Source organism: Serinus canaria, chromosome Z (genome assembly GCF_022539315.1).
Source record: "Serinus canaria isolate serCan28SL12 chromosome Z, serCan2020, whole genome shotgun sequence".
Classification (NCBI taxonomy): domain Eukaryota; kingdom Metazoa; phylum Chordata; class Aves; order Passeriformes; family Fringillidae; genus Serinus; species Serinus canaria.
The window spans coordinates 31,372,506-31,397,936 of record NC_066343.1 but is presented as its reverse complement, the minus strand read 5'-3'; the positions used below and the strand labels follow the sequence as shown (position 1 = coordinate 31,397,936).

Sequence of the window (25,431 nt, the reverse complement as noted above, 5' to 3'; positions counted from 1 at the left end):
TATTACTGCTATCTCTTCATAAGCTTGGGTGATTCTGAAATACTATGAGACAAAGACAGGTGCAGAATGGAAAGAGAATATGGAAATGGGTGGCCTATTTCCCCATTTTTCAATGCAGTTCCCCAATTTTTAATGCAGGGTTTGATGTTAGGCTATGCCACTGATGAAACTGAGGAGTGTATGCCCTTAGCAGTCCTCCTGGCACACAAACTGATTGCAAGCATAAGGGCTCTGGAATGGAATGGAACATGGCCCTGGGTCAGACCAGATGGGAAAACACAGGTTTGTAACAGATGCATGTTACAACTCATGTTTTAAGGGTGAGAAACAGAAGAAGTCATTTACCCTGTCTGCTATTATATTAGAATTTATGTTTGTCAAAAATGGTGCTTCCATTCTTGTGTTCCAAGGTGATGTGAGTTTCATAAGGTAGGTTTGTACATAGCACATATGTTTGTTTATTCTATCACTGTCTAAGACCTTCTCTTCAAAACAATACTTCTATTTTCCTTGTTTTCCCCTGGAGATAAGGAACATTAACAAATTACCAACAATCAGGTTTGGGTTTTTTTCTGAATAATTACCAGCTGGTGACAGCTCTGTTGCTGCACTCAGTAGATTAGTCACTGAGCCTACTGTAAGAGCGATGCACTCCGGTTGTTTCAAAGACAGTAAATTCTCTGTTTTCTGAGCTGTGAAACCTGCAGGACAGGAAAGGCAAAGCATGCATGTGGTGTTTCCAGTACAGCAATGTGTTCTACTCTTAATTTCTGTTATTTACTGTGGATTGAGTGCTCTGAGTGCACTTAATGTATTGCTGCTGTTGTTGCAATACAACATGGATTGTGTCTCTGCCTCTTGATAGGAGTGTACAGAACATGTCAACAGGCTGATATATTATATATCTATTCAAGCATATTTGAAGAGTAGGAAAATAGAGAGACCACTTTAGTCCATAAGAAAACAGGTACTAAGGATGGAGCAATGCCAGTTGATACTTGCATGTGCATGTAGAAGCGAGCAAAGGATACGGCCTATCATATGGTCTAAGTTGTTCATTTTATCAGGGCTCTCCAAAATTTATTGCTAATCCACAGTTTGAAGTTACAGCAACATAGTAAACCAGATTGATTAGCATCAGCTGCTAAAATAATGGGATTTTGTAGCTTTAGTGTTGTTATTTTACTTCTCTGAGGCAATGCATGCAATATCCCATAGTTAACCTTTTCGGTGGTGTTTTTTTTTCTTTCCTACAGTGAGTTTAAGCATTGACAACAATCCATCATTTTTCATCCCATTTCCTTTAATCTTTTTATCTTTAGCTGCAGAAAATAACTGTGAGGTTCATTTCCAGCTTTCAGACAGGTGTTTTTGGCCCTGACTGTTTATTTTGGCCCTAAGTGTTCAACATCCACTTTTTTTTCCTCACTAGGTCCCGATGGAATGCAAGGAATGAAATGGTGCACTGGAGCCCATCCGAGTGCACACACTTGTGATTTCAGTGCACTGGACATACTGCTACAGCAAATACAGAATGAACTGATAGTGAAAGTTGTTAAAAAGTCATTCCAGAGAAGTATCTTGATGAGGCTACCATTTATCATCTTCTTCCAAAGATGAAGGAGAAGGTGGTCCTAAGGTATAGTACTTTGATAAATAACAGCCTATGCAGACTTGGACTCCACCACATGCTTGTAAATGTTCTCTTGAACTGCATGGCATACCTTTAACCAAAAAGCATGCATTTTTAAGGAAGCTTCAATTATTTCTACTGGAGCTTTCCTACTGGACACTTGTCACCTAAACTGAAGCTATACTGCTCAGAGAGCCATGTACATGTGCATGTACACATTCCTGGATCTTTGTCTTCCTTTCAGAAAGTATTTTAAATACGGAAAACATATGTTCTGCTTTCCAGGTGTTAGCACTAGATAAGAAAGCCACTGCTATGAAATTGTACAAAGTTACATTACACTAAACTGTCTGTTTGTGTAAAGAGTTCAAAAGGATTAAAACTATGAGGTGTGCTTTAAATCACACTGAAATAATGAAGGGATAGTACATTAATTGAGAAATAAATGTTGGCTTTGCTCCCGTGTTGCTTATTTGGAGATTTAAAAATAGCGGATTAATGCCATTTATCCTCTTTCAGGATGAAATTTCTCAGCACTCTGGAGTTCATTTATCAGCATGTAGTTTCCAGCTTTACTAATCTGACAGAGAGGCAGTATATTTCTCTTGGTTGAGTGAGTTAGATCAACTCATAAAGTTGCAGGAGGCAGACAAAAATCTGTGCAAGAATTTGGGATCGTTATCAGGGGAGCAGGAAGGAAGAAAGAAGAAAGTATCACTTGTGTCACCACTGAACCCTTACTGTGAAGTGAGCTAGAATTTTTCAGTAGTCTTGTGCTGAAAACATTGAGCTGCAGTTTCATTAAGCCCCTGCTTCCCATTTAGTATGTGTATCTAGGTGAAGCTTGTTAACCTTTTAGATTGTATGTGATCTGTGTTTGTCTCTCTAAGCTCTTGGCCTTCATCAAAGTGTTGCTGAGCAAATACTTTGACCAATAACCCAGAGAGAGCATTTCATCATTGCTCATTCTTTTTGTCATTTTTACAGTTGTGCTGCTCTGTTAAATGTTTTCAAAAGTGACTGCAGCACAGATGGCTTAGTACATTTCTGAAGAGTACTCCAGCCACCCAGTCAACTCTTTCATTCACCAGTTGCATGGAAATGTGAACATTATGAACAGAGTCATATACATGACAAATAGAAAAGAAAGCTTTACTCAATAACTTAATATGATAATGGACGAGCGTCTTGTGAATAAATTTAGTTGTTTGTCCTTCAGACTGATGCTGGCCAGAAGATCAATCTTGATAGGTATGGAGGCTGGGGAGTCCATGGTGGAGATGCATTCTCTGGAGAAGATTCCTCCCAAGTTGATAGTTCTGCAGCATATGCAGCCCACTAGATTGCAAAATCTCTGGAGAAAGCTGGTCTCTGTAGAAGACTATTAACCCAGATAAGAGCAACTGTAAAAGTAATACACCAAATTCTGAAACACAAATTCTGTCTCAGAGTACCTACCACCATCACAGCCTCTCTCCAGCTTCAGGAAATCTTTTCTCATAGTAGAATGGGGCTCCTGGAATTTTTTAGGAGCCTTATGAGGGAAGCCAAAGACATGGGTCAGGATGGTCCTGAAACAAGGACTGCGTTCTCAGTAATGTTCTTTCTCCAACTCCTTTGTCATCCCAGGTCTAGCTTCTTCTTTTTTTGCACCATCCTTGCATTTTAGCTATGCTGCACACACCTCACGCCCAGCACCCCAGCCTGGGCTGCACAGCACATTACAGTCATGGAAGCGCTTCCTAGATGTGGCTGTTCAACTTGCAACTTGCAGTATGGTCATGTTGGATCTAACTAATCTGTTTTAAGCTGCACTTGCAATTACCTTTATTTGTTCCTAGTATTTTCCTCTGCTACAGGGTGTGACTAAAGGCAAAATTCAACTGTTTCAGAGTTTAGAAAAGAACAAATTCAATTAGTCTTATATGCTCAGACAAAAAACAATGTGTATGAATTTTTTTGATAACTAAGTCAAAGAAGTAGAAAGAGATATTTTACTGACACCTTGACACTTTCACATGAACAGAATGTGACTATTAAAGTGACATTTGCCTAGGCAATTTGCAATACTAGTTTCTATAAATACTTGTTCTGAGTAGCTGCTATGTCCTAAGTAAGTAAAATGTAGCAGCAATCTAGCCAATGTTTTGCTGCAGTGATGTGTTTAAACATTTTTGCTTTCTCTATGGAGCAGAGGAGAAGGCCACTGCATGCGATTATGATCCACAACATAGCATCCAGACATTCCAATTAGTAACAAGGCTTCCTGCTTCAGATGTTGTGCCTGTGTTTGACACCTGATAGTTTGTAGTTAGTCAAAAAAAGGGTAGACTGGGAATAAACCAAGCACAAATGAGTTTTGGTTATCAAATTGTTGACAATTTTTTTTGCCAAGGGAAAAAATACAAGCTTATGATCACATATTGTATACCTATTTTGAGAGTAATTTTTGAACATCTACATCACTTATTTTTGAGGTAGGTGGGAATGTTGTTATTCAAGTAATTCTCAAAGTGTCTCTTTAAATACCTGAACCTGTCTCTAGATAAGAAAAGAGTGACCTTTTTAACGGCAAATTATGGAGATCTCAGATACTAGCAATGAAGATAAAATGGGAAGACAGGAGACCAAAAAAGCCAATGTCCTTTGAAGTCGTCAAAGGCCAAATTAAAGATTAACAAAAGGAATAATGTGTGAAATGGAAATGTAAAATTGATTTCAGGCCATTACTGTCTGTGTGCTACACTGAAACCTTGCCAGCCTTCACTGAGGCTGACAACTGGCTGTCCTGTGGATGTTATTTTCATGCTAAGCATCTCTCAAAACAAAAGGAAAAAATGGATAATAGAGGTAACTGCAGTCTAATTAGACTGCAGTTATTATTAACACAATATTATTTAGTGCTTCAAAGAATTGGCAGCTTACTGGCTCATGGCAAATGGATGTCATAGTCTCATAATTAGCCAAGGAGAAGATAGTAACGATTAGAACAGTTTCTGTAAAACCAAAAGAAAAGGAAAAAAAAAAAAAACAAAACCGAGCCATAAATATTTGTAGAATTCAGTCTCCAATGTTTAAGGCATTAAATCCTTGTGTCTAGCTGAAACTGAAGGATGAAGAGGGGCAGTAGCTGAGGATGACAGAAAGTACCTCTTTTGTTTTAAAGGAGAATCACCTATGTCTGATATTTGACCAGGCTCTGATGAAAACATAGTTTACTAAGAGAAAAGACAAATAACAAAAAAGATATCTCATAACTTTCCTTATGGTAACAGGACGTTAGTAAACTCCATCCTGATACATATAATAAGCCATTCCTTTCTCTTAAGCAAAAAGCAGGAAGGACTGTATTGATTGTATTTCGGTTGTATGTTTGTATTCTATAGCTATCATATGCTATCTGTCTCACACCGTTTTGCCATCTCCATGTTCCATTATGGAACATCAGATAGAACTGAAGAACTGCTTGAAATTGTCCATAAAAACTTTGATCTATGCCTTGGAGCTATTATAAGGTTTGTGTAATGTTAGTATTTACTGCATGGAATAATTTTTAATGCCCTCTGTTACAGTTTAGTTATCCGGCTTATAACCTCAAGAAAGCAACTTTCATCACAAATCTCTAACTGATATAATTTCTGCTTTTCCCTCATCCATGCACCAGTACAACATACAAGAACCAATTGATAAATTGGGTCACAAAGTGCACTAAGTAAGTTAAAACCAGCCTAAATTACACCATGTATATCTACCAGTAACCCTAGCAGTGAGCTGTTGCAATTCATTAGCCAGGTGGTGGTGTGCCTGGTGAAGCAGAATTAAAGTTTAACATGAGACATAGTTAGGCTTTCCAGTCTGTTTACAGGGTGCGTAAGGCTCCAAATCTCTGCCTTATGTGAAGTGCAACAGAAACATTGCCTCTTTCTGAAAGAAATGTTGGGCTCTGTGCCTTTGATATTCAGGTGGAAACAACTTGTGAGACAGCTGAAAGACTTTGGTGCTTCATGTCACTGTTTGGAGTCAACAAAACTTAATTAAAAAGGAATCCGTGTTTCTTAAATGCTCTCTTAAGATCTGAACTGTGGCATTCACATTCCCTGAACATGATTCCTTCGTCCAGGGTTTTTCTCCTGGGAAGGTAAAAGGCAGCAAGAGAGGCCTCAGAGAAAAGAAAAAGAATTCTTATTTCATTTGCTTCTCCTGTGTTGTGCTCATGTGGAATGTGTTCGGCGATTGTTTATGCACAGGTGATTGCTTGATTGGACTCCTGTGTGCATTGTTTTGACTCATTGGCCAATTAGGGCCAAGCTGTGATGGGACTCTGGAAAAAGTCACGAGTTTTCATTATTATCTTTTTAACATTCCATAAGTATTTTATTTGTATTCTTTAGCATAGCGTAGCATAGCAAGTATAGTATGGTACAATATTCTTTATTATAATGTAGTATAATAAAGTAATAAAAGTACAATATTCTTTATTATAATGTAGTATAATAAAGTAATAAATTAGCTTTCTGATAAGATGGAGTCAGATGCATCATTCTCCCTCCTGGCTGGGGTAGCCATGCATTTACAATACTGAACCACTGTAATGAAACCATTGTTCTATTGAGCAATTCTATATTGAATGGCTATATATATTTAAAAACCACAACAAGGACAGCCATGAAATGAATGTTCTTGAAGTCAAAATTCACTTGTGATCAGAAGTGTCACTGAGGCTACCATGCAACAAGACAGGACATGCGATCCCAAACTTATTAACACTGCCTTTTGCAGCCCACCATTTCTGGAATATTTCTGGGCCTGAAATAGCAGGTCTTTTAGACAAATACAACCTTTACATTTAAAGTAGCATGGGAATTACTCTTTTCTTTGAGAGAAGAAAGGACTGGAAGTGATGAGCAGATCAGTACATGTTCTTATCAGCAGCTAACAACCTACAGTACAGCGAGCTGTAATTTGATCCTAGCATTTTTCACTATTTTTCTCCCATTTGTGACTAACTCATATGATTTTTTATGTCAATTTCAAGCCAACAGAACTTCTTGTCTTTTTGTTGTATGGCTTCCTGAGACCTGAGGGTACAGATTCATCTTCTCAGTCCTGAGTAACTTCCTAATTTCTTAGCTTATTTTCACCAAACCTGATAGACCTGGACCTCTTAGACATTTTTTGAAATATTCAAATGGAGAGAAACACTATCTCTTTCCACTTTTAAGGGAACAACCACATTGTGAAAATTACTTGTATTTGATTTCTTTCACAGTCTCCTTACAGTTTTAATGCATGCAGATCTATCTAGGAAATATTCATAATTAAATTAGCTTTGACTGGGTAACATGAATAATTTAGGCCTTTGATATGATCAGACATTAAAATGTGAATATTGTTGTGAATATTGATGTCATTTCTATTCGGCCAGGAAAGTCTGCTATTGCTTAGTCAAATAACTTTGCACTGAAGTGGATGAAGTGAGTGAGGTAGCTTTAGGAGCTCCCTGTGAGACAAGAGAAGAAATAGCACAAATCGCTGTAATTACTTCCGCCAAAACTTGCACAACTACAGCTTTAGTTAAGGTGCTTCAGTTTCGTTTAAACAAATCAGTAGAAATACCCATTTCTGAGCATTGGTCATTATAACCCTACATATACCTAGCTCTTATGAAGTGCTGTTTGCTTTGAACATTATAATTTTGTAGTTGTATCTGTGAAAATTGATGAACTCCTATGTTATAATTCTTTTATTCATTTGTAGTCATTCTCTCAAACTTGAATTTTCCATGTTGCATAAATTTTCAATTAAGTTTATTTTGGCCACTTCTGAAATGGAATAAAATGTAAAAAATACTTTGAGGACATAATTTTCCTTTTACTTTTCTGGCTCAATGCTTAAAATGAAAAGAAGGCATTCAAAATCATTTAGCTTCTCTTTAAGGACTAGAGAGGATGAAAATGCTTAAATATCAAAAATGGCAATTCTGGAAAGCAAATTTATAATTTAATTGGTAAGTAAGACACAATTCTGGAATGCTATGACTGCTGTAATACCAGGAAATTTTAATAAACAACTAAGCAATATGGGTACTTCGCCCCTGTTAACAGAGAGATAAAGGCTCCAGTGATAAGTCTAACCAAATGCAAGTAGCTGATTATATCCTTAGTCTCAAGCAAGTTTTTAAAAGCTTCTTCCTTTGCAAAAACTGCTCAATCCACAGCTCTGTTGACATACCAGAGCTGAAGTGAGGTCACCATACGTCTGTACCTGAACCTTACCTGTCCTGGTACAGTTGACTTGATCTAGCACAGGAGTGCTGCAGTCAGTCCTTGTTATCCATACATGAGGCATATTTTTCTTTTAGTTTCATAAAACTAATTTCTGCAATTCTTTTGTGGGTAATTTTGTATTTTTTAAATTTAATGGTAAGTTTTGCTTTTTTCACAGGACCGTGGATCTTATCATTGCCTGAAAATAATCCCAGTTTAGTTTGCATATGGCCACATTGGCATAAAATCTATCATTAACTTTATAAATTTGTTCAAATTGGTATTGCTTAATAAATGGTTATGTAGCTTGCTAATTCTGAAATGTCAGAGTAACTTCCACTTTTAGTAATGAAGGGGTACAATGTTTAAGTGGCAAGGGATTGCAGAGATGACCACACAGTAAAATTACTATAATGACCTTTTGAAAAAAAAGTTTAGTAAATGGACATATGGTCTCAATTTTACAGCTGTCTCAATTACAGCTGGTATCAAATTTACTGTTATAATACTTCACTCTTCCAAAGTGAAACAGTGATGCTTTGGTTCTCATAGAAGAAGACCATTTTGATAAAATGCCTTATGTTAAATTCAATAAAGAAATTATTTGTTCAATTGAGGTGTCTATTAATCATGGTTTATCATCAATCAATCAAACAAACAAACAAACAAGCAAACAAGTAAAGCAACATCACCCAAAAAAACCCCACAGTGTATTTCAGATAGTAAGAACACATACCTGAAACACTTCTTTCACTTTCCTTTCTGGCTTCAAAGTTAAAGACCTTTTCTTCAAGGAATTGGATAGACTCCAAATATTTTTTTCCCTTGTCATTATTTGGTGTTTTAAGGAAGTCAGGAGCATCAGCTGCAGAAGAAATCCCTAACTACAGACTGGAACAGGTACAGTGTACATTCAATCTCCAGGGATCCTATTCACAAATTTCAGTGTGTTTCCTAATAACCAGTAAATAATTTTATTTATAAGGATAGCAAATTTCCCTATATAACATTTTCTTAAAGAAGAGCAAAAAGATAAAGAAGATGCCTTTTTTGAAGCCAGCAAACAGAGAAAAGATACATCTGCTTAATTTGTCTAATCCAAAGCTAGAGACAAAACTAGTGTTCCACAAAACCAGTGAAGTAATTTTTTTTGAATCATTGCATATTTTCCTATTATCAGAAAAGAATAACTTAAACTGGAAACTCAGCTATAAAAAAATGGGTCCCAAATCAATAACAGCAGTTATTGAGTGATATTAGAAAGTAGCATTCATGCATAGAGATAAGTTGAAATATTTTTATCTCCAAAAGATATTCAATGCTTCAAATACTGCTTTATTAACCTCATTATTTTAATATCAAATGAACAGGCTCTTATTTGAAATATGCAGCTAGAGCACATTATAAAAATCTCCCAACATATAGCAGGTGATAATCTGCATAAGAAAAAGAAGTACATTAGAAGACCATAAAAGCTTATTTGTATTGCAACAAATACAAAAAGCAACACAAACAAAAAATGTGTGCTGCACAAAATCCCCTGGGTGGGACACAGAGGTACTACTGGCTGTTTACTTCCCAAATCTGCTGATTCTTGCTGGACTGTGTGAGGCAGAACTAAGCCTAAATCTTTCAAAAGGGGGCAGTTTCACTCAAATCTAGGCTAGCCAATTAGGAAAGAAAATGACTGGACAGAAGTGTCAGCTTGGTTCTAAGTGTGCCTTTGGTATATTTGTGATCTGAGAAGAAACGGAGGGTCTCTGCATGCAAATCAAAGATACTAAATTAAGAATGGTCAAGCCTCTTGTGTTTGCTTTGTGTAAGGATTAGTTTTATGACTCTTTTGGACTACATCCCAAGAGCAATTGCAATAAAAAGTACAAACATTAGGAAGAATTTAATATTTCTTCTGAGATGTTCTTCTAAAATAGATTTTCAGCTGTGTTGAACCTAATGAACCCTATCTAGATCTACAGAGACATTATTATGTGTGCCATTTTCTAGTTATATTTTGATTAAGGGTTATATAGAGAAATGCAAAGTAGAATGCTAATTCATTGCTGTTTAATTAATTTAATCCCTAAGAAGCTGAAAGCAATTACTGAAATGAAAATTTAAGTCCTATCTTTACTACATGGTTATAGAAAAAAGGAACTTTTCATTTAATAATTCCTGAGTTTATGGTTCTGCCCTGCCTTGACTTTATGACACAACAGGAAATCCTTCCTTACCACCTTCCCCACCCAAGATTTTTAGCCAGAATGATTTGTGGTACTTTCTGGGTGATGTTGTAGAAGAAAGAAGACTGTGAGAGTTACAAGGGGAAGGCTGGAGCAGAGCATTTTAATCAAGAGCTCAAGCATCCCACTGGAGTACAGTGTGGTTGTCAGAACTGGGATGCAAACTAGTAAAAGATGGCACAACCTTGTTTTTCTCTGCTTTTCAACAGAACCTATGCCAGGATATAAATAGATAAGGCTTACCACCTTTAGCAATTAAAAAAACCCCATAGGCCTCTCAAGATGCATAAATGAAAAGAATACTTTTTTCTGACCAAGTATTCTTAAAAACTGTAGCATTTAATCACACTTTTGCTTCAGCAATAAATGAAAATGGGGTCAGGCCCCATCACTGCAGAGTGTTCTGGACTCACTGAATGATCTGCTTGAACTCCCTAGTACTATCCTGGATGCTTGAAACTACAGGTCAGTAAAATATTACCCAAGTATTCTTTTAAACTTTTTTAGTCCAGAAAAGCTGCAATCATATAAAGGCTTTCCTATCTTACCTGCAGTAGTTGCAGTGCCAAATCCATCCTGATTTTTTCAAGTGTAACATTCCCGCTGCCTATCCTACATTTTTTCTTATACCTCCTTAATGTGTAACATAGTTAGTCTTCATGCAATATTTCTGAGAACAAGTTCCCACTGTAAGCTATGACAGACCTGAGCAATTTCAAGCAACAATCGGTTGAGCTTTTATTATCAAACCTCACACTTGGTGCCTACCTGCATATAATTTTTGAACTGGAATTTTAATTATTTGTGTCAAAAGTCTTTCCAAACAGTCAAATCTCTTGCATAAGCAATAAAACAATAAAGTTTTAAATATATTCAGTTTTCATGAATGGAATTTTATTTACTAATTTTTATACATTAAAAAGGTACACATTGATAAAGAAACAAGATTCTTAGACAACACACTTTATGGCATTTCAATCAGGCATGCTGCTGCTGAAACAAAGTCCTGCTGCCATGTCATCCTCAGCTGTTTCTTTTGACTTTGGGACATCTCTTCTGAGCTGAGATAAATGTGAGGCTTAGCAGTGAAATAGTCAGGGAATTTTAGCATGGCAATAAAGCTGATTAGCAAAAAACCCAGAAAACCCCAAACATCCAAAAGAGGTTATTTTAGACCAGGTCACTCAGTCTATTACTGAAGTTACATCAGAAACCTCAGTCCTCATTTAAGTGGAACAAATATGAAGTAGTTGCTTCACATTCCATCTGTGACAGAGTCTTTCATTTGGGAACAAGAAAGCTACTAAAATAAAACCGAGACCTTCAAAACCAGAAAGATTGCTTCTATGGTTCCTTATAGAAATTCCTGTCTTTTTTCCAGTGGCCTTTTATTATTGAGTCTTTGAAGGGGAAGGTGCAGGTGAATGATACAAGAGATAGTGAATGGAACAATATGGTGTAGCAAGCCTAACCAGCTGTTTTTGTTTGTAAAAAAATAATTACAGCATTTTCCTGAACAAAAATAATCAGGAAAGTCAGAAACCAAAGCAGGACTGAAAGTAAGATGCTCCTGCAGGTAGGATTTCCTGCAAAGAAGTAATGCTGGTGTGAGTTACTGTAACAAAAGAAGTTTTCTCACAGGGAGAATTGAAAGAGAAAAATAGCAGCTTACCTCTACTGCAGAGAGAAGGAAGCTCTCTACTATAATCTTTGATAATTTTTTTTAATTACAGGTACAAAACCGTGGGATCTTAATATAAATCTACTCACCTTTAAGACCACACTTGTTGACTGATCAAGCATTGCAGAACAGTGCGGGAATCACAAGAGGCCATGCCCCTCTAATTTATGCTCTTGCGTAAAGAAGAGCAAGTTCTTAGTTTATGGAAGTTGATTGAGAAATATAACTTCAAAAAACTGAACCAGTCATCTGTGCAGGAGAAAGTAGCCATGGCCACCTGAAATCTTACAGAATTGCGTAAGAAAAAGAAGTACATCAGAAGACCACAGACCACATCCCAGGGATGTCTGGGATTGTCTCAATAGGCTAGCTGCTCGCAAGGTGGAGACAATATGGACTAAACTTTTGAAAGAGAATCTTGACTATTGGTGTTCTTTCTGACACTAAAGGTTTGGAGGCAAGCCTTTCTTTAGTGATCTGCTCTCTCAGGTCATACAGCAGTATTCTGAGAATAGACTGACCAGTTCAGGATCTGCCAAACACACAAAGAGGAGTCACCTTTTCCTGTAAAAACACAGGCTAACACTTTCTGTGGATATGGCTATTCCCACCATTAGTGTGTTTGTTTTGCACGGCCTGTCTTTGGTAGCAGCAGGGGGCATGGAGATGGCTTCTGTGAGAAGCTTCTAGAACCTCCCACCACGTCTGGCAGAGCCAATCCCTGATGGCTCTGAAGATGGACATGCTGCTGGCCAAGGCTGTGCCAACTAGAGATTATGGTAATGCCTCTGTGATAACATATTTAAGAAGACATTAAAACAAAAGTAGGGGTGCAGTTTTAATTCTAGCCAGAGAAGAGGATGAAGTGAGAACCTGTGAGGCACCAAGGTCAGTGAAGAAGGAAGGGGAGGAGCTGCTCCAGGCACCAGAGCTGAGATTCTCCTGCAGGCTGTGGTGAGACCATGGTGAAGCAAGCAGCTGTGCCCCTGCAGCCCATGGGGATCCACAGGGGATGCGGAGATCCACCACAGCCCGTGGGGTGATGCCAGTGCCGGAGTGGATGGCTGCTAGAGGAGGCTGTGATGCTGTGGGAGACCCAGTGGAGAGAGGGGTCCCTGATTCCAGAGTGGAGCAGCCTGTCCTTGGAGAACTGCACCCCGTGAAAGAGTAACCCATGCCAAAGCAGTTTTGGGAGGACTGCTGCTCCTGAGATTTGGAGCCATGCTGGAGAATTTCACAGAGGACTGACTGTCTCCCGTGGGAAGGGATCCCACGATCTCACAGGGGAAGGGCTCCTCTGCCTGTGCAGCAGAAGGAAACCTCGGGTGATGAACTGACCGAAACCCCTATGCCCTGTCTCCCTGTGCTCTTGGTGGGAAGGAGGGAGGGGTTGGGGGGAAGAAAGAGGTTATTTTTAAGGGCTTATTTTACTTCTCATTACCCTCCTCTGATTTTGTTAGTAATAAACTCACTTTGCATCTCTTAAGTTGAGCCTGTTTTGCCCTTGGAATGCTTCTCCCGGTCTTTACCTCAACTCACGAACCCTACCTTAAATTTTTCTGTCCTCTGCTCAGCAGTAGCAGAGGAGGGTGAGTGAGAGGCTCTCGTGGGTGCCTTGCACTTGGCAGCCACACTGTCAAACGACGACAGCGTGACACACTGAGAGCCCGTGACACACGCCCGCCCGTGCGTCCCGGTGCTGTCAGTGGGGATGCAGGGAGGGCAGTGGCTGGGGCAGGGAGGGCAGCCCGTCAGGGTTGCGGGGAAAAGCGACAGGCGCGGGAAGATCCGGAGGGCAGACGAACAGGGAGGGAAAGGACGGCAGTAATGCTCTGTGGGAAAAGCGCAGGTGCTGCCCAAGCGCCAGCGGTGCCGAAGGACAGGAGAACATTTATCTCTCGCCGGCTGCCAACCAAAGTGTTAAACTGTGGAAACACACGGCTGCCTGGGTAATGGCGACCCTTCCAGGGGGAAATAGCCGCGGGCAGGGCGGGAAGGCGAGTTTCGCGCGTTCCCCGCGGCCAGCGGGAACCCGGGAGAGAGCGAGACTCGGGGAGGGGACGCTGCAGGAGCGGAGCCGGGCGGGAGCCGGAGCTCCTCCCGCGGGGCGGGGCCGCGGCCGGCCGGGCTGCGGCGGGCGGGCCGCGCCGGGAGCGCGTAAGTGACGCAGCGTTCCCGGAAGCCGCCCGGAGCTGAGGGAAGAGCGGCTGAGGAGGCAGTAGGGGAGGCAGGCGGGCTCTCGCCGCGGCTGACGGTGGCTCGGCGGAGCCCTCCAACTCCATCCCACTCTGCTTCTATCTCTTCCCGTCCCATTCAATTGCATTGCCTGCCGGGGGCCATGTCGCTCTTCCAATCCGCCCTGGACTTCCTGGCGGGCCCCGGCTCCCTGGGAGCCGCCAGCCGTGACCAGAACGATTTCGTGGGGCAGACGGTGGAGATGGGCGACATGAAGCTACGCATCAAGCGGGTCATTGCCGAGGGTAAGAGCGGGCGGCGGGGCCGGGCCGTGCGGGGCGGACCCCGGCGCTGCGGGGCTGGGATGGGCTTCCCCACAGGCCTCCCGCTCCCGTTTTCCTCGGCTCCTGTTCCTAGACCGGGAGGGTTTCCTCCTTGGCAGGCCGCGCCCGGGTGGGGGCGGGCGGGCGGCGGGCGGGGCGGCGGTTCCGGCCTCTCGGGAAGGGTTGGCGGTGTCCGTGCCGCCCGCTCCGCGCCGAGCCGGTGTCCCCAGACACGGGGGGACGCTGTCCCCAGGCCCGGGGCTCGCAGCAGTGCTTGGTGTTACTGTCCCGCCTCAGGAATAGCCACCGAGAGCCGCTGTGCTGTGTGGCCGTTTCTTCGCTTGCTTCGTGGTTTAAAACCACATATCAGAACTCGGAGGAGTTTGTAGTCTGTCATGGTCTTTATAACCTGGCAAGAACCTCATGAAAATTCTGGTTTGCGTGGGGGTTTGTTTGTTTGTTTGTTTTTTTTTTTTCCTTTTTCTTTAAATGACAATGTATAATATGCCAAACATGCAAGGTTGCCTCTGTTGTTTGGGGTCAATTGGAAGACTATAGAATGCAGGAAATGTGTTTGCTTTAAACACGTGTGTCAGGAGACTGGTCTTGCTGTGCACATACACTTTGCTAGAGCACAGGGAGCTAAATATCTGGGTAGTTTCAGTGAAGCTTTGGGTAGGTAGCCTGCCACATGGCTTGTTAATCTGTTTTAGAAAAGATGATATGTTTGATAGGTGCAACTTACTTAGATATTAGAAGAAATTTCAATTGTCTTAATGCTTGTGGTCAGAGAAAATACTTTATTTCCTCCGGCAGAAGGACCATTGAAGGCTACTCTCAGTAGACTAAAATATGGACTTTTCTATACTACTGCAGTTAAATAGTCCATTAACTTTGTAGAAATGGTTGATGCTATTTAGGTTAAATACCTCAAAAGTCTGTTTAGAGCTTCTTTTGGTTGCTGAAGTTTCTTTCTGTAGCTTCTTCTTGTAATTTTCTGATACTAAGTAGTTTTCTGTTGAAATCTTGGTGATCAGGATAGAAGAAAAATTAGCTACTTCAAACCGCTTGCAAGCTTCTTATTAAATTTTTGAGCTGTAAAACAACCACTAGATCTTCGCTGCTTTATCTTCTTAAGGGCAATAATTTGTCACTTGAATGCTCAGGCACTTTTGGCATATGATCTTAGAGAAAACCTGGCAGTTTCTTATGTAGTAAGTTGCATTTTAAACAATACTAGATGTCATGTCCTCCTGTTCTGCCTTCAGCCTTTACTTACAGCTTCTTTACAGTCAGAGTTGTGACTGAAATGTAAGCACTGAGTAAAATGTGAATGCTAAAAGAACTCTCAGTGCTGCTGATACTGTAAAATTATTGCTGGCAGTGACCACAGCAGTTACTGAAGGACAAAGGAAAGTTAGGGCAGGAAGCTATTTTTGAGGCATATATACTATTTGGTTCTTGGTTCTGGAGCAGGTATTTTAATACTTTACTTTGACAGCAGCCTGCTGTTTTCCAGAATATGACACAGGCATTGTAAAATGTCAGGGGAAATATGCCAAGTTAGATGACTTAAAGCAAACTGAGACATGCTTTAACCTACAGTTCTTTACAATTTCTCTATGACCACTGCTTTGTGTTCCATGTTTGTCTCAGTGTTATGGTTTTATTTTATGTTGTTTTCTTTCCTTATTTTGCTAACTGAAGTTGGGCTAGCTGCTTGCTTTTTCTGGAAAATATAATTTGCTAGCCAGTGTAGCCCATTTAGAAGAGCCCTTGCAGTACATTGAGTATAAAGATAAAATAGATGTGAAATATAGAAATTCCAGCCTCTCCTGCGATCTTCAGACTTGAATTTGTCTGTAGTGTATAGTTTATTTTGTTGCTCAAATTGCATTTATATTTCAACTCTGGACGTGTTGTGATACCTTCTGATACATGGATCCCCAGCTGTGGCTTACATGTATTCCCTTCCATGGTTACAAATATGGGATCTGTTTTTCTTCTAGATCAGTTATTTCATGCCAGATTCCCTTCTGGAAAGTCAGGTGCTGCTTTCTGAATCTGGATTTCAAATCCATGGTGAGCTGTGTGTCATCTGCCAATGCAGACTTTTCTGTAGGCTCGTGTGCTCAGCTTTGTAGCTGGTGTGAACAGTGCCTGTGGTTGGACATTGCATGGTATCATCTGGCACCACAGGTTCAGTTGTTCCCCTAGCCCACAGCTCCTTCCAGCTCTGTAGTGTGCACCAGTGCTGGTGGTAATCCATGTTTGGCTGTGCTCTAGACTGAGACTTGTTGCACAGGTTGCTTGGATGCATTTTCCTGGTTATTTCACAGAGGTGTTGTGCTGGGGTAGGACTGGGCTGATTGAAAATACAGTGTGCTGCTGCAGGAGGCTGGCAGCAGCCTGTGGGGGATGAGCTGGTGATGATCTCTTTTGCTGATACTACCTCTGGAAGCAAGAACAGACCAAGTGTGTCACAGACTGGGCTGAGCACTTCTAGAATATGGTATCCTGTTTTTTTTCCTGCTTGGACATCTCAGTAGCTCACTGCAGATAAGATTTTAGAGGACTTTGGTGGGGGCCTTTACATATAATCCCTATTTGCTCTCATTATGATGGTGGCTTCAGGTATCATGGCTCTCTTGGATCCTCCTGTTAGGTGCACAGACCCCCCCCACAATTTTACTTCAGTAGAATAGTCACAGATTTCCTGCCTAATTAGTGAATACTGTTGCTTCTTTTGTATATGAGACTGAACAATGTAGAATAAACCAGATTGTGTGAAAAAGGGGGAACAAGCAAGTTCTGTAGCACATGTTTAACAACCGTTCTTCACACGTAATGAAATCTTATGCTACCTTTGAGTAACAAACATTGACAAAAAAACACACAAGAAGAGAAACATGATGAGAAAAAGAATGCATTTTTCAATCTGTTTGATCTGAGACTAAACTTTTACAACAATGAAAAAATCATTCCTTAGTCAGAAAGATACCGATAGGCTACAGACTTAAATGGGTGCAGACTTTAATATTTTTTGAGTTTAAAAATAGATGTAATAGCTTAAGGCCACATAGGTAAGGGATTTGTTATGAGCTGTTTTCTGTCAAGGTGAAACTTCTGCAATTAAAGCGACTTTTTTTTCTTTATTTCAGGGCTTACTCAGTATTTTGAGTGTGAACAGACAGTATTACAAGCTTGCAGGAACAATTCTATGGTCTCTGCAATTCATAGGATAATGATTGCCTAATTAAGTCCAGGTTTTTGGGTGGATTTATTTTGTAAAACTCTAGCAGCAGAGGCACACTAAATGCTAATGCCAAGTTTCTGCCATTGCTAGTTTTATTTGCTGACAGATAGGGAAAAAAAAGATGATTCCTAAAGAACAACTAAAGCACCTGACCTGGCAGCTGTCCAGCTTCCATTCTCTTTACTGTAAATGTAGACAATATGTTCAGCCTGGTGCAGAACAGTTCTATTTTTCTCGGCTCTAGCAATTCCTGCTTGTAGGGGAGCTCTCAAAGTTTGAAGATATTCTACCTCTCTGCTTCTCAAAGGGTTGGGAAAATGTCCAGATCTTTAAGTTTGGGCCATCCTTCATTCTTGAGGCAATTTCATCATGTTACTAGTACTTGCAGTGGACGCAAATACATGACTGGACTTCAAAAAAAAAAAAAAAAAAGCTTGTGAATCAATGCTTGGCAGCAATAACAGAGCATCTTTGCTGTTTTGATACTCTGATAGAAAAGCTTTCAGTTAAAATGCATTGTAACTTACATTCCAGTCTAGAATTATAGTGCTTCAATCAAGCTATGGTTGAAACATAAACCACTGAAAGTTGGTATGGAAACACATTTGGTCAGTGTTTGGGAGGGGAGTAGACAAGTCATATCAAATAGTTACAAACAGGAAGCTACTCACACCCTCACTTTTTCATGACTATTTAAGTGTGTAATGAAACAGTGAGTAAATTACAGTAGCAAGCACTGTTATGATGTGGTTGATGTCCCTATTTTGATGCTTTTTTATCTGTCATTTTACTGAAGCTGCTTATCTGAAAAAATAACTTGTGAAGATGCGTAAAACAGAGATATGATAAAAAAGAGCAGTTTTAAATCCAACTTGATGTGTAAATACAGTTATTCAGTACTATGTGACACCTAGGTTTGACTTGAGGGAGAATCCAAGTCTCTTGGTTGAAAAAACAAGGGTTTTCAATTCTCTGTAAGAGCGTGATGAAGTACTGACAGGAGTACTGCCTGAGGCCTGTGGTGGTGCAAGGATAAGTTTAGAGTGCTTGCTAATAAATCAAGCAAATAAGCTAGAGTTAGTTCCTGATTTTCATGAGATGGTGTGGTGCTGTGTAGTGAGCCTTGATGTGTAAGGGCTTGTGTCTACAGAAAAGAAAGAAACCCAGTTTTCTTCTGCTGTACCTTCTGAACTAGAAACTAGAAAACTTCTGGGATGACCTTGGAGGGCTTGGGTGTCTTCTGAGAATGGGGTTCTGGAATGCCTTAGCAATGTAAAACCTGTCTCACTGGGCAATAGCTGGGGTGGGTGTGTACATATCTCTACACTGGTGATCTGTATGGGGGAGTACTAGGATGATTTTGCTGATACAGAAATCCTCAGAAAACTGTCTTAAAACATGTACAAACATTTACATGAGTTTAAAAAATGAGTAAAAAGACCCCAATGTAAATACATTCTTTAGACACCCTTAGAAGTTGTTCTTTGCTTAATTTCCATTTTACCATTTGCCTCAGTTGTATCTCCTGTATGGGTGTTTGTTGAAAGTGCTTTTTATATTATTTTTTCTGACTGCAGATTATATTGTTTGGTGGGCTTGGAGTAAACTGTTATGGCAGAGAAGTTTTGCTAGTAAACTTGTCCCTCCTGAGGGGAGGGGTAAATTAAAACTGCTTTAATAGACTACTTTTTCAAGGGAGCCAGCATCAAACTGTAAATGGAACTGCTTTTAAGAATGACACAGTAGGACTAGTTTTTGTTTAAGAATTGTTTTTTTTAATAACAGATGGCTTAAAAAAAAAAAGTTAGAAGTACCTTTACAACATGCTCTAATTCCTTTGGTATCCCAGAAAATCTATGGAATTAAACATGGTTTCTGCTGTAGTGCTGCAGTAGTAATAAACTAAGCACTACATGTAATGATCTGTGTTGTATGGAGCTGAACCGTGTTCAAGTGATCAAGTGAAAACGACAGAATGGGAAACTTACTTGAAGCTGATGTTTTGAGAGGGGCATAGTTGTACAAGTTGAGCTTGTACAATCACTGAAGTAGAAATGCATATTTTAAACTAGTTATGTACTCTCAAACTTCAGCTGTCTCAATGAGGTTTGCGCAGTGCTCTTGAGCAAAAGGAAGTGTTTGAGAAAATAGATAGTTTGACAAAAGGAGTTGGAAGGGAAATATTTTATTAAATGACACGTTGCAATTTGGTAACAATATTAGCATTATTATAATGTGTGCTTCCGTACTTGAAAATGCCCTCTGACATGACAGTTATCTTAAAAACAGGAGGTGTGTGTTTAGCAGTTAACTTCCTTAGTTATTGCTGGTTTTTGTACAAAGTGTTAGTTGTGTGATACCAAAAAATTTAAGTGAATTTATTAGGTAATATATGCTGTACTGTATTTTGGTTTTATAACGACCTTTTAAAAAAATTAGCTTCATAAGAAATCTGCATAGGTAGACTTTACAAAATGAAGGAAGGTAACAAAGTCAGTGTGCTCTTTGCTTATGTACAAGAAAGGAATACAATATCCAAACTCTTACTGAATATCAGCAGTCTTGATCAGATGCTGAAAAATGTGGTTTTGGTACATTTAGAAATGTATCTAAATTCATGTGTTGTTTCTCTTAGACTAAAAAGAAATGATGTACCTGAATATTGAAATTAAAACTGACATAATGTGCCTTCTTCTTGTAGGGGGTTTTGCTTTTGTCTATGAAGCTCAAGATCTTGGAAGTGGCAAAGATTATGCTTTGAAGGTAATATTAATTTACTTCACTATAGGTTTGTAAGGGCTGTCTTTCAGCTTGATATTTTAGCATGACAATTAGTCCTTTATGTATGCAACTGAGCAAGTAACTTGGAAAAATGCAGTGTATTAATGGTGTTTGTAGCCCACTATTTAGAATGGCTATTCCAGTTAGAACCCTACACTTCATACTTAGGTGACAAACAGGGGAATTGGGCTTTTAGGTGCTGTTGGTCTTTATTTTTTTATTTGGTGTAAAAAATCATGATCCAGTCCAAAACGTGGACGCATGGGTAAAAAGTAATTACATAGTTACCTGAAGTGGAGTACTGGAATCTTTTTTCACTGTCAGAAGCAGATTTAGCCTATCTTCTTACTTTAAGAGTAAATTTCCTTAGTATTAAAAATAATGCTCCACACTTTGACTCATTGCTTAAACATTTGGCCTGGTACTTCTGGATTCTTGGTTTCTAGAAGCTTCTGGTAATCAGGTGTAAACTGGGTATTTGTATGAAGGGTGGGAGAGGTAAGTTGGCATTATACAACCAGTAATAACTTTGGCTTTTTCCAATTCATTCCACATCCTACAGTAAAAAAAAAGTGACCAAAGCCATATACTATATGTGTTCAAAAGATCCTCTAGAATTTTCCCCGTTAAAAAATAACTGGTAAAAGGTGAACCATTACTATACTTCCTCTGTTCTGTAAAACTGGTACTTTTGTAGAGAATGCTCAGGCTGCTTGTAGTCAAATGTTGACTGCAAATCCAGGTAATACTAGAAACAGTAATGCTTTATTTTGCTACCGATTACACAAGTAACATTGAAAAAGCCTGGCTACATAATCTGGAGGAGTTAGTTTAGAATGACTTGAAGGTTGTTGCTGAATATTTCAGACAGAAGGTGAGTCTTTCCTTGTTAGGCCACAATGCGGCAGCCAAGAGACTTTAGTGCTTTGTATATGAGAACTATTGGAACAGTTACTTTAAAGAGTGTCAAAAGTTACAGCTGCTCAATTTTCACTAAACCTAAATAGTCCAGGTAAATGGAAAACTAGGTATTATTTATGACAGAATGTCAAGATGTACAATAAGCCAGTTTTGTTTACTGCTCCATTACAGTTTCTTTAGGTTTTTGACTAAAATTTGTCCTTCATATTCTGTGGAAAAAAATCTATGCATTGTTATTCTGTAAGTTTCAGTAACTATATCTTCTCAATTATTTTGGTTTTTGACAGCGATTGTTGTCTAATGAAGAGGAAAAGAACAAAGCCATCATTCAGGAAGTTTGTTTTATGGTATCCTTTTCTGTAACATATTTAACTGCCTGAGATTTCTGGATAACAAAAGATTGCTGTACAGATTCTGTTTTTCTTCATGCCATACACTGCCTAAGAGGACTGACATTCTGGGTTCATGGTTTGTCATGAATCTGGTATCATGAATCAACATCTGTAAAGTTCAGTTCTTCAAAAATTGCAGTAATACAGTGTGTGCAAATAATTTTTGTAGCTAGTGTAGAATTTGCCATGTACTTCTAGCAAGAAGTGAAAATCTTATTTGGGCTTTCTTGCAGCCCTGTGAATGTTGTCAAGAGACCTTTTGACTTCACATGATACTTAGATCTTAAATAGAATTCCCTCACATGCACTGGATTTTGCTCTTTGCTTTTACCCTCAATGTTCATTAATTTCTGCTTTGGATCCATCTGGCTTTAAGAAGTAGTGCTAGCTATTAAGGAAGAAATCTCAGTAGACTACATTGGAAACAAGCAGACGTTTCTCAGTGTCCTTGCTGTCCTCTTTATTTTCAGTGATGTCAGATAGTAGGGTATAATGTAATCTCAGTGTGTTTTTTTTTACTCCTTGATTTCAGTAAATTCAATATTTTCTCCCTGGCCTGACTCTTCTTGGATCCTCAGTTCCTGCTATTCAGCTGTGGTATGCTGATGTGTTCCCGTCTGAGTGTTCAGCTTCATCTTGAATTGGCAGGCAAACCCACTGATCCTAATTTAAGCTACTCAGACATTTCTTTTTATGATTGCTGATATGTTTTGCAAAATCTTAGCCTAAACATCACTTATGAGAAGTACTTCTAAGACAGACTACCATAGCACTATACATTTTCTATCTACTCTGGCATTATCTTGCCAAGAGTAAAGAGCTCAGTGTTCTTTGGATGTTTTTCACAGCGACTTTCTGAGATAAGACTGTGAAATGCAATTAATTCTTGAAGCTCTGAATAGAGGGTTGTGGAGAGATGCATAAAATCAGATTAATGTGAATTGTGTGGATCCAACTTGCCCTTTTTAATAGCTTTCTTCTACTTACAAAGTCTTTGCTTTTCTCTCTTCAGACTTGGTGAATGCATCCTGTAAATAGATTGTGTTTGCCTCATAGGCACAAGTCTCAGTGTATGCACAGACAGGCATAATGCAGCATAACTTCCACTGGCAGGAGCTGAGATCATTTACACTGTACTCCCCTTTACATAGCTCAAAAATGATACCTCAAGTTTTTGAACTGAAAGTGAAACATGATAAAGGTTTTATCATGAAAAATTATTACTAATGATGGGAGGATAAGTTCCTTGCCCTTTTAGACCTCTAATTGTTTTGAACTCTATTTTAAGTAATTAAAATAGAAGCATGGCATACTTAATACTTCTTCAGGAAAGATAGGTGAAGCTACAATAGCCCTTTCTTGATCAACCATCTAGAGAAGCAGCTGATTACTAGATGTCCCTGCTACTCCTGCTAGACAGTCATTTTCAAAAGACAAAAAGAACTAGCCCTGTTACTGAGTCCAGTTTCTTCCAAGCCATGATCATAAGGATTTTTAATTTTTTTTTTTTTTTAATTTTTTTTTTTTTTTTTTTTTTATTGCATACTTTAGATTCCTTTCTCAGATTTCTTACAGCTGAGGCATGTATGTCCCTGTTTTGCATAGGGTATTGATTGCAGTTACTATGCTTTCTGTGGTTTTAATCTGCCATTTCAAATGAGCTACTGCAATAGTATCAATGAACTTGGGAGTCATCTTCCTTGAATGTGTTATCTCCAGAAAAAACTTTCAGGTCATCCCAACATTGTCCAGTTTTGCTCTGCAGCATCTATAGGAAAAGAAGAATCAGACACAGGGCAGGGAGAGTTTCTTCTGCTTACAGAGCTGTGTAAAGGTAAACTTTATTTCTTTTCCCAGCAGTGCACACTTCTGGCAGCTGTTTTGCATGGGTTGCTTGTTAACTTAAAAGCTTGGGATGACTGTAAAAGATAGCATGGTTCAGTGGAGCCAGAGTTCAAACTTATCTTTTATAGGATAAAGATGGAGATTTTTTAGACTACAGTTTAACCTTGCCTTAAATATGAGGTAATCATTAAGTTTTTTGTGTTTGAGACTAGGCAGAGAAAGGAAGAGTAGGAGTAGTTCCTTAGAGCACTCTTTTTTTTTTGTCATTGTAGTCAGTGTGGACTTCCCATTTGCAGAAAATCTATTTAATACAACTCAAGATTTTAAGCTGTTCTTGAGAAGGATCTATTTGTGTCAAGCTTTCAGAATTTGCAGTGTTCTCTGTGTGCTTATTTGAATTTCTCTCACTTCCTGCAGGACAGCTGGTGGAATTCTTAAAGAAAGTAGAATCTAAAGGACCTATTTCTTGCGACACAGTTTTGAAGATCTTTTATCAGACCTGCAGAGCAGTGCAGCATATGCATAAGCAGAAGCCTCCTATTATTCATAGAGACTTAAAGGTATGTTACAATATTTAAATAAAGGCTGAACTTCTGAACAGCAAAGGAGCCTGTTGGGCTCAGCATTAAAAACGATTCTTGAGCATAGTCTTGGATCTGTTGCCTTGCCGTAACTGTTGAGTGGGAAGGTCATCACTGAAATACTTGCATCTCTTCAAACAGCTTCTTCTCCTTGTGCTTGCTGTTTAGAAAATGCTTGTGGTCTATCTGAAACAAGCTGACAGAAAAGTACTGTATCATGTTTTGCTGATTGAGTTAGCTTGAGTATTTTGTTTTTGATAAAATATTCAGTTCCAACTAGTGAAGTGCAGTTCTGGGTTAAGTATGTGTATTCATAGAAGAGGTAAAGCTTTGAAGGAGAAGAATGTTGAATTATCTGTGAAGGATTACATTGCCACATTGAGAATGTGTAGTAAGCTGATAGTTTTAGAACTGGTAACTGCAGTGTACTTCAGTGTTTGTTTTTAATTTGAGTTGTAAAATTTGGTAGGCATAATTCAGGTTAGATTTTGGTTTTTAGGGGTTTCTTTGGTTGTTTTTTGTTTGGTTGTTTTTTTTTGTGGGTTTGGTTTTTTTTGTTTTTTTTTTTTTTTAATTTTTTAGCCTTTACCTGGAAATCATAGGCTTATGCTGTAGAAAGTGTTCTACCTTTAGGAGCTTTGAAGGGACTTACCTGGGTTTGAATTTTTTATTTTGAAGACAAGGGTTGACCTTCACCTGTTCAATATGCTTTAGATGAGGAAGCCCTCATCATCAGTGAGATTCTGCTGTATTATGTATATTTGAATTTTCTTGAGCATAAGAAAAATAAGACAGAGGAGATTCTTATTCTTGGAATAGTGTCTAAATTTCACGTGTGTCTATCCAGCCTGTTTTGATCTCAGTTAATGTAAAAATAGGAAAATTTTTTTCTCCTTAAGTAAGCATGTACTCAGTGACTTTGGGGAAAGGAAAATAAGACCACTCTTCTAGAAGTAAGTGTGTTAATTATTTTCATCACTCTTGATGAAAGCTTTTATGTTAGCTATTAGTATAGCCCATAAATATAACATAGCTTTGGTGACAGAGCACTCCCTTTCTGTTTTTTTCGCTTGGTGCCATTGAACAGGCTTTTAGGTTGTGAGGTTGTGTCAAAGACATGTTAACCATTCTTCACTGACATTTCTATATGCCAGCCCCTAGCTTTTGCAGAAAAGGTGCATCTCTCTTCTGAAAAAAAAAGTAAAAAAACCTATTTACAAATAAATACACAATTTCTTTCATAGCCAGCTGCATAGACGTTGAGCTAATCCTGTAATTCACAACAAGTTTTTTCCACTCAAGGAATGTACCTTCCTAACAGAGCTAAAACATGGGAA

The 25,431-nt window shown here is 39.1% G+C and overlaps 2 protein-coding genes across 3 annotated transcripts in view; one reads left to right on the top strand and one right to left on the bottom strand.

The window, feature by feature from the left end:
• Positions 1–25,431, bottom strand: part of HOOK3 (hook microtubule tethering protein 3) — a 945,081-nt gene that overhangs the window by 348,000 nt on the left and 571,650 nt on the right. The gene's annotated exons all lie outside the window — the stretch shown is intronic.
• The window catches only part of GAK (cyclin G associated kinase), a 68,143-nt gene continuing 56,722 nt past the window's right edge, over positions 14,011–25,431 (top strand). The window contains exons 1-5 of one of the 2 annotated variants that reach the window (XM_030237028.2): positions 14,011–14,300; positions 20,276–20,337; positions 21,564–21,623; positions 23,388–23,502; positions 23,931–24,073. In XM_030237028.2, coding sequence (XP_030092888.1) covers positions 14,159–14,300; positions 20,276–20,337; positions 21,564–21,623; positions 23,388–23,502; positions 23,931–24,073 — 522 coding nt within the window. In that variant the 5' untranslated portion in view covers positions 14,011–14,158. The remainder of the gene's footprint in view (positions 14,301–20,275; positions 20,338–21,563; positions 21,624–23,387; positions 23,503–23,930; positions 24,074–25,431) is intronic. The other variant, XM_030237027.2, reaches the window with a different exon arrangement.